Source organism: Harpia harpyja, chromosome 19 (genome assembly GCF_026419915.1).
Source record: "Harpia harpyja isolate bHarHar1 chromosome 19, bHarHar1 primary haplotype, whole genome shotgun sequence".
NCBI classification, from domain to species: domain Eukaryota; kingdom Metazoa; phylum Chordata; class Aves; order Accipitriformes; family Accipitridae; genus Harpia; species Harpia harpyja.
Window position 1 is genome coordinate 22161719 of NC_068958.1, and position 9552 is coordinate 22171270.

The following is a 9552-nucleotide window of genomic DNA, read 5'->3' on the forward strand; positions in this document are numbered from 1 at the left end:
CTTGGGTGCCAGCATGTCAGCTTCCCTGTTCACCTTGTCTCAATCCTGCAGTTTGCACAAAAATGTGTTTTAAAGAGCCTGGGCTTGCGGAGGGTGCGGAGGAGGAAGATGGTATGGCTGCGGGCAGAGGAAGTCCTGGCAGAAACCAGCCATGGGGACCTGCAACCGCTTGTGCGTCTTGGGGAAGAAAAGTTAGTCCAGGGTGGATAAATGGTTTCTTTAACCAAGCCACTGTCATCACCCTTAAGGTTTCTGGTAAAACTGATCCGTTGTCTCATGCGAATATATTTACTTGCCTTAACAGAGGAGGAAGCGTCCTCCTGCCAAGTCACAGGTTCCAAAGCAGTTTGGCATCTCCAGAAAACAAACAACCCTGTGCTTGCTTTTTTTTCGGGCCAAAGCACAGTTTACAGCATGGCATGCAATCTGAGCATACAAACCAAAGCTAGTTTGGGTCTGGGCTGTGTTTGGGCTGAAACGATTTGATTTTGAAGCTGTGGATAGTTCTGTGGAAGAGGTGGAGGAAAAATAGCGCTTGAGAATTGGGGTGTCTTTGATAGACTGAAGTCAGATATGGTTTATGTGTTGCAAAATGACCCAACGGATAAGGATTAAAAAAAAAAAAATCAGAAAATCCTCTCTTTTTTTGCCTAGCACTAAGCAAACCTGCAGCCACGAGGGTCCTTCCTTCCCACATCCCCTCCCCAGCTTTGCTTTTCCCTCCGGGTGCTCTGCCTCTGCAAAAGATAGTCAGGGTTGCACACAAATAGCTTGATTACAGATGCATTATTTTATTCTCTCTTCTACAGACCACGTAGCAAGTGGCATTTGGGCAGCCGGCGGGGATTTGGCTCTCAACTCGGGACGTTCAGCTTCTGAGCAGGGCAGTGAGCAACAAGCGGTGCTGGGCGCTTTGCAGTTTATAGCCGTGCCTCGGCTTTCCATAGGGAAACTTCCAAGCTCACGTACACAGGGGCTTTGACGGAAGGGGGTTCTGCCTCAAGTCTTCATCAGTCACCTTGAAAGGTATGTTTTTCCCCATAGGGTTGCTGTAAAAAGACAAAACAACAACAACAACAAAATCCAGAAGAAAAGCTCTGATCTGGAATTGCGTCTCTACGATATTTTTACAAGTGATTTCGTGGGTTTTTCTGGTTTTATGCCAAACTTGATATTTTAGATGGGTCTGAGATTTCAGGGAGTCCTGAGAATGGAAATCTAGAAAAACCTGGGTTGGAGGGGACCTCTGGAGTCAGCCTCCTGCTCAGCTTAAGAGGAGAGTTATCCTGGGCTTTACCCCAAACCAGATATCTAGAAACAAAAGGCATAATTAACAGCTTCTGGTTTATGTTCTCATTATTAGAAGTTTTTCACAGAATGTTAATTGTTTATTTTAAAGGTTTTAGGAGGGGGCATACTTTTTCCTTTCCATTCTTTATATTTAGGACTGCAAGAACCCTTCATACAGCTTCTTTTTTTGTAAAGTAAAATCTCTCAAACAGCAATAAAACTTGTATAGTTTTAGCAAGTTTTATCACTCTCCACAAAATATTCTAGATTTGAACCTTTATGGCCTTGGTTTTAAAGCCACTCTGAAGGCTTCTTTTGACATCTACAATATATTCCCTATATAGCTTTTAAAATATGATGTCTGTAGATCTGCATCTGGTCGAGCCAGTGGATGTTTCAAATAGGAAAAGAAATGCGAGCGTACATGCAGTACTGTGCACAGAGGTGGCAGATCATTCCAGAGGGTACAAATCGTCATGATTGCTTATTTCCCTCTGCTACTTTCTGACTTTAAAATATTATCACCTGCTTGTATGATCAGAGAGTTTGGATCTAAGTGCATTGTAATGTGAATATGAAATGCCATCACCAAATTTTTGCACCACTATTCCACTGTTTGATTTATTATTTTTTTAATGGAGAAGAGTACTTTTCACTGATATGAATTTCCACAAATTGGATATACTTTAAAATATTTGCTCAGATGTTTTCTGCAAGAGCTCCTCTCTAAAGAGTATTAGTACTCCAAGACAGGCCTACTGTTCTTATATTTTGCCAGAAGACATAGGCTCTTACACATGAGTTGGTCATCCTGAATCTTCCAAGGATATCACAGATTATCCTGCACAAGTAGGACAAAAAAGAATAAGATTGCAACACAGTGGACAAGAATTGCTTCTGTGTAATATTGCAAGAGGTCATAAGCAATCAGACTTTATTGAAACAAGCAGGAAAAGCGATAACATGTTTACAATGCGTAAGCAAAAATTACAATCAATCCTATAATAAATATATAAACGTCATATAGGATCTAATCCAAGTCTTTTGAAATCTCAACATCTCTTGGTAAGGAATAAGGGCAATAGTTTGGCGTCAGAACATAAATCCTGGACTGTGGGATCGTAATTCCTGGACTGCAAACCTGGTGTCTATCCTGTTGAGGTATTTTACGTACTAAGCTGCAAATCCTCCACTTAAAATTTGGTTTTATTCCCTTTTACCAAGGGAGACGACATTTGCAGTGCCAGTTCCAGAAAACACCCACCTACATCGGCTGGAGTCTGTCCTGCATTCGTGCACTTTTTCTGGACTCGGGGTTTGCTCCATCGTTTGCTCTTTTACAGGGTTCAGACCAGCCTGAATTGGCGTTGCTGCCAGGTTTCCTATGGCGCTTCTTTCTTCTCCTTAAAAGCAAAAACATATGCATGCAACAGAGGGAACACCTCCTCTAATGTCTGTTTAAATATACCAGCATGTCATAAGAGACACTGGATTAGGCCCATTGTTTCCCAGTTTTATGCTTGTGAATAATGTATTTCCACACACCGCTGTCGTTGCTGAAGGTTTTTGTCCCTGGATTTATGTCTAGGGACACACTATGTTATAGTATAAGATATATATGCACGTATTTTTGAAAATCGGTCATTAGCAAGCATTTGTTGGGCAAGTCTTTGCCAGCTTTGCGCTGAGCGGGCTGGATTCAGCCCCAAGAAGCTGCCCAGCACGTAGCTGCTCGTGCCGTGCAGGTCCCTGCCCTTTATACTTCAGGATTTCCGAGCACTCACGGAGCTATAAATCCTCTATACACAAAAACTCAACCTTGCTTTCAGCAGGGCTTCAGAATTTCCGTTTCCTTCATTTGCTTTTTGTTTAAGCTTATTTAAAAAAAAAAAAAAAAGGCAACTTCTCTGCGACATTGCTTGCTTGCAAGTACAGTTGCACTTTCAGGCTGCACTGGCTGCAGAATGGATGTGTGTCTCCAGAGATGGAAATCTTCAGTGGGTCAGACTCCAGCTCCTGGAAATCACGAGCAAAGCCATTGCAAAACAACAACCGCAACCCGAGAGGTGTTGCCTGGCCAACTTACCCGTCTCCTTTTGAAGCTTTATTTTGGTCAGGGCGAGAATAGTGATAGTGATGAAAATCAGTAAAATGAGAGCTGGTAACACAACTGGGAGCAGGCGTGATTCACCTGATGAGCTGGAAAGATGAACCATCAGAATTAAATTGGATTTTGACTCGGCTATGGGGTGGCTGAAGTACCTTAATGCAGACTGTTGTTTTTACACCAAAGATTATAAAGGAGTTATAAACTCTGACTAGATCAATGGAGAACAGTCAATACAGTCAAGTAGAGGTGAAATCATCTGATCTGGAGCTTGGCTTATGAGGAAGTAATTTCTACAGCTACCTTTGTTCTACTTTGTGGGGTTTATGCTCCCAGCAGAATGAGCCCCTCCAAAAGGAAAATGAGCTATTTTCATCATACAAATTCACAAGCAAGGTTCATACTCTGTCTTTGTGAGTTGTTGTAGACTCTCATGCTGTTGGAGGGTATCTACATGCCATCTCCTTGCAAAAATGATACAAATACTATCAGAGCTCCACAGGCAGGCAGAGCTTTGCCAGGAATGGTGCAAAATCTGACCCTTTATACAAAAGCATGATTTGTAACTGGTAACGTGCTCTCCCCTCCTCTTTCTGGCTGGATAGCAGGGAGATACAGCTTGAGGGAGGCTGGGGATGGAGAAGACTGTGCTTCTCGTGCTGGGGGTCACTGGGGCAGGTGTGAGCTCTGAGGTACAGGGAGGGACAGCTCAGGATATCGAACTGGATTTGTGGACTTTGTGGTTTATCTTCAGTTATGACTGATACCGCAACATCTGATGCATCTGCACCAACTATGCAAACCACTTCTTCACCCGGTGCTGGATGGTGGCCACAGCTGGGGTGAAAGGTGTAAGAGCTGCTCACAGCCCTCCTGTGTCGCAGGAAGCCCAGAAGGTAAATTCCCTGGGGAAACCACTTGCACTGGGGTGAGCCACGGGGCTTGCTGTGGAGAAGTACCATGGAATAATTACTGGCCAAAATAACTCATAGCCTTTTGATTAACCTTGTCCAAAGATAGCTCCTTATGCAACACGGAGCACCTAAACGCTACCTGGGTTACTGGCTGCCTATAGGGGCTTGGATAATGCGTGCAGAGAAGTATGTAGCAGCTACTGATTCACCAGCATTATTGCTCAAGCCTAATGTTTCCTAATGTCCTGTCTCCATACCGAACAAAGGAAAACAGACAGGAGCACATCTATTGACCCTGGCATCTGATCTACAGGGGTGGCCAGCACCAGAAGATTTAGAGACAAGTTCAAAGATACATGCCACAGGTGGACATGAGATAACCTTGCCTTCTGCTTCTCTAATTTCTAATGTCTCTTATCGGTGTTTTCAACTTGCAACCTGCGCGCAACCTATGTAGGGCCCGGGGAAATGGGGCAGACAGGTCGTAAACCACCAAGTCGGTGCCAGTGAGAAGTGTGGCCGTGAACTTACCTCTCGTGATAGATTTTGCCTGGGGAGGTTACAGAGGTGCTGGGGGGGGTAGTGGGCAGCAGGGTGCTGGTGCTCTCGGTCACAGTGCCCATTGCATATGCCAGGCTCGTGATGCTCCTCTGTGTGGGCGTGCTGTAGACGGACAGACTTGATAAAGTGGGTTTCACAAAACTGGATGTTTCTGGGTGTTGTGAAGAGCAGGCTTCTGTGGAGAAAATTATTTGGAGGCTTGAATATCCATCTTTTTGCAGAGGCAATGTGTTAGATTTACCAAAGATTTATGCGTTTCACCTGGCATCTCGGCATGAAAAAATATGCTGCATGATATGACCAAACACAAGCATTTCTATTTTCCTTTGAGTCTTATAGAAAGCAGCTTGGGCGTACTAATGAAAACGCATTAACACCTGGCAAACATTCATACGTTAACCCCGCTATTTCTGCCTTTGCCAGCTGAACAGTTACATGGATCTGTGTGTTTACATGCCACAGTTTCTAAAGCTGCATGATAACCTTGAGCTTATCTTCAAAGCAAAGCACATGTCTCTGCGCCGCACTTGGTAGGATCAGGATATCATATGCTAGGGGTTTGCATCATAAATAATCAATAATATAATTCAAACTAACTAAATTTCCTCTGAAAGCTCAGCTTACATCCCTGCCTCTGAAAACCTTCACCATCACCTCAGTTACTTGCCAATAACTGGAAGGCAAAATGTATAGCTGGTGTTTCTCATAATGTTGTTATATTTATGCACAGTACAGAGGAGAGTCTATTCTCCTCATGTCCATGAAGAGGTAGAGGAAAGGCTGATTTAGAAAAAGAAAAGGGATTTATTGTGTTCCAAGCCACCCCACCACCTACCCTTCTGGATGCGCAGCTTCACGGAGGACGTGTGCTCTGTGTGCCCGTTTTTAGCCCCGCACCAGTACCATCCTGCATCCTCCTCTCTCAGGTGGCTCATCACCACGGTGTAAGTCCCATTTTCCTGGTTGCTGCTGGCTATTTGTATTCGCCCTTTGTAGGACTCGTGCACAAACCCATCCACATCCACAAGCAGTGAGCAGCTGGCTTCCTTCCACCTGCACAAGTACTTCTTCTCGTAGTTCCCTTTGGGATCATAGTGGCACTTCACGGACAGCGAGCCTCCGACTGTGCCGCTGAGAAATTTTGGTCTCTTGGGAAGGGTGGAGGCTGCAGGATGGAGAGGACACTGTTAGCATTTCACGCTCCTCATCCGGGGCTGCGAGGAACCCGCGCAGCACATGCAGCCCCCAGTGCCCCGTCCTACCTGTGGTCACCTGCAGAGCCACCATCCGCGGGCTGTCCTGACCGCTGAGCCTTCCCGTCCCGCACCTGTACAGCCCCGAGTCTTCCTTTTTTAAGTCATTTATCAAGATTTTGAAAGCTCCAGAGCTCTCCTGAGCGGTGATAAAGATTCGTCCTTGGTAACTCTTTCCCACGTAGCCATCGGTGTCGGCTATGAGAGTGCAGCCGGTTCTCCCCAGTTTGCACCAGAACCTCTTCTTGCTGCCTTGGGTGTCCCCAGGTGGGCACAGGACCGTGACAGAGCCGCGGAGCTCTCCCTGGACGAGCTCGGTCGACCCCAACGCACCAGCATCTGCAGGGAGAGAGCACGGCAGGCACCGTTGGGCACGCAGCCCCCAGGCAGGCAGGAGGGAGTTTCCTTTTACTTTTATGAACAGCTGATTTGGCCAAATCTGGGTACTTTTATACCCCATCGTTGTAAATATCTGGTTAATAGCACAGGGTAGAAAAAGTCTATACGCCTGCTGTGCGCTGATGCTCCAGCATCTGTCCCCAGACCGCTCCCTGCGAGCTGGGCTGCCGGCGGAGCGGAGCCTCCCCTCTCCCCTGCCAGTATCCTACCTGCCAAAATCGTCAGGTTCAGGCTGACGTACAGGTCTCTGTTGGTGGTGCCGATGCCGCATCGGTAGGTCCCCGTGTCGCTCTTCTTCAGCTCTGTCATTGTCACCGTGAAGGTGCCTTTCTGGGGGATGTCCTCGAGAGACACTCGCCCCGCATGGGCTTTTGAGATGTAGCCGGTTGTAGAAATGACGGTGTAGCAAACTCCGTTTCCTGCTATTCTGCACCAGTATTTTCGGTCGTATTTGTTGGCTGGTATGATGGAGTAGAAGCACTGATGGGTGACCGATCCTCCAACCTCACCTGTCAAAAACCTGGATCCATACAAGGTGCTTGAAACTGGCTCTTTTGGGGAAAGAAAGAAACAGAAGTTGCTGGTTACTCAGAGATAACCAGATCCTCGCCTGGCAAAAACCAGCATAGCTCTTTCCAGTCGGGTCATGATTATGAGTGGCACCAGTGGGACACCTGGCTCAGAAAGTTCAGAGTTTATTTTGGATGTTGTGTGTTATCTTCCTTGAATGCCACATTATCCACTTGAGGATAACTGGTGGCACAGAGCCACTGCCCTGTGTCACGGCACAGATGGGGAAGCCCTCGATGCCCCAGACCCCCATCAGCCCCGACAGTCCTGCCTGGAGTTAAATGTCAAGGGCAGCAGTTAACAGCAAACATTTAAGAATAACCTTTGGCATTTGCAAACTCTGCCTGATCTGGCAACTTTCTTCTCCCTCAGATGCATTGCACAGGCACAAGCGGCTGTCTGCAGTGCCAAGCAATTGGAGAGCTGCGATTCTCCCTCCCAGCTCTCGCCATGCCTTTGCTAGCTCTCTGCAGACTTCTAGTGGGCAGGGAGGTTTAACCAGTTTTCATTTTGCAGGTGGAGGTGACTAGTGTCCAAGTGAGGATTTAGCCAGGGACGTGGCCGTGTCCCCAGTTCCTGCTTTGCCTGTTCTCATCAGTGTAAGAGGCTGCAGAGCGGTTTCTCGGTGACTCACCTTGCAGCAAAGCTGCTAAGAGAAAGAGAACCGCCATGTCCAGCCTTCACAAACGTTCGCTCGGCAAGCTTCAAAAACCTCGTGTTGGATACGGGATTTTGCTGATGTCTGTGTTATCAAACAGAAGAGAGAGGTTGTGGCCGGGATCTCCCAAGGTAAACCACCCCGATTGCTCTGATGGCCGTTCAGAGCAGAGCATCTGCGTCCCTGCTGGCTCCTAGACCGTGCCATGGCCTAGCCCAAACAAAAGGGAATTTTAAAAAGAAAAAAGGCGCTCATAGCGCTCTGCGGCTCTCGCACTCCTGCATTAAATCCTCTGTCGTGTGGGTGGGATGGTTACTAAAGGCATTGCTGGTAATGGCACGTCAGTGGCAGCCGAAAGCCGGGGCTCTCTTGGGCTGGTGAGGGACCAGTTGCGGTGCTGCGGCTGAGCCGGGACACGGCGGTGACCAAGCAGCAGCCCCCGCCGGCACTGCTGCAGTCTGCTGGGCTGGGCTGCGACCCACACAAGTGCCTGCATGTACAGAGGCGTTCAGGGATTGCTTTGGTGGTTGCCAAACCCGGCACCGGGCAGCCAGCAGCAGCCCTGAGACATGGCACTTGGTCCTACCTGGCCAGCCATCTGCAGACCTGTGGCATCAAGCCCTGTTTTCTTTTCTTCTTTTTTTTTTTCAGCCTAAGAAACAATAGGAAATGCTGCAGATCTGCCAACATCCTTAAGCATCTCCTGCCATGCCCCAATTATCTTTCTTCCTTTTTTATTTTTCTTCCCAGAAATTTATCTTTATACAGATTGTTGTTATCCATTTTCAGATCTGAACAGAAACAGTGGTTGGGTGTCTCTATTTCAGATAGGAATTACTTCCTTGTTTGAGTTAAAAAGTGACTGTTGATTACTGCAGTGTTTTATCCTAAAAAGTCTTTACTGATATTCTTTGTTCGAGATTTGCCTAACCCTCACTGCAGTTAAAACCTCGTTAGGCGCAAATCAAGTGGTTGATTTCATGCTTGTTTGTGCATCAGAATCACTCCAAAGCATTCAGGAAATACGAGCAAGGAAACGACAGAGGCTCGGTGCCATACTGAGCCTTACTCCCACCCGCCATGGTGCCCAGCTGAGTCCTGCCAGCTACTGCCGGCCGCAGCATCCTGGGCTGGATGCCCACGGGAGCCCACCGCTCGCCCACCCTCCACCCCGTTGTGCTGCAGAGGAGCAGGAGATGAGCTCAGCCCTTGCACCGCTCGCTTGCTGTGCCTTGCACGCCCTGTGTTGGGGACGATAGGCATCTCCCCCAGCTGTGAAGTCCCAGCTTGCAAACTCAGCTCCCGTCCAGCTCTCCCCTTCGCCGTTGCTCCGCTGATAGGAAGGGTGGGACGGAACGGCAGAAATGTTCTCTTCCCTTTTCAGCACGGGCTGAAGCGCTGTGGTGGTGCAGCTGGCACAGCATCCTCTTCAGGCAGGTTCCCCTCCAATTTTTCCCCCATGTACGAAGCAGTGGAGACAGCTCTGCTGCGGAGATGTGGGTGTATCTGTGCACAGCTGGCTGACCACATCTGCCTGCGCAAAACAGCTTTCTGTGTCCTCAGCAGACAGCAAAGACGACGTTTGAGTCAGCCCAGCTCTGTGTAGCTTGATGCTGGGCAGTGGCTTCAGCAGAGCCTCGGTAGTTTCCTCCTTGCAGCTGGACAGAGACTGGACAGGTGACTTGAAAAACGGTGATTTTTATTCAATGGCATAATGCCCACCAATCTGGAGGACTTGAAGCAAGGAGGAGCTAACAAGAGTGCCCTGGAAGAGCTGAAAGTCCTCATTTACATGCAGAA

The 9552-nt window shown here is 47.7% G+C and overlaps 1 protein-coding gene across 1 annotated transcript; it reads right to left on the minus strand.

Moving 5' to 3' along the window:
- Nucleotides 1-801: 801 nt before the first annotated feature.
- Nucleotides 802-7765, minus strand: LOC128154249 (polymeric immunoglobulin receptor-like). The gene is made up of 9 exons (XM_052814514.1): nt 7729-7765; nt 6734-7075; nt 6135-6464; nt 5708-6037; nt 4843-5083; nt 3377-3489; nt 2555-2693; nt 2086-2131; nt 802-1049 (listed from the first exon to the last, which is right to left on the minus strand). Exons 1-9 carry the CDS (start codon nt 7763-7765, stop codon nt 1011-1013), a joined length of 1617 nt encoding a protein of 538 aa, XP_052670474.1. The 3' UTR covers nt 802-1010.
- Nucleotides 7766-9552: the final 1787 nt, after the last annotated feature.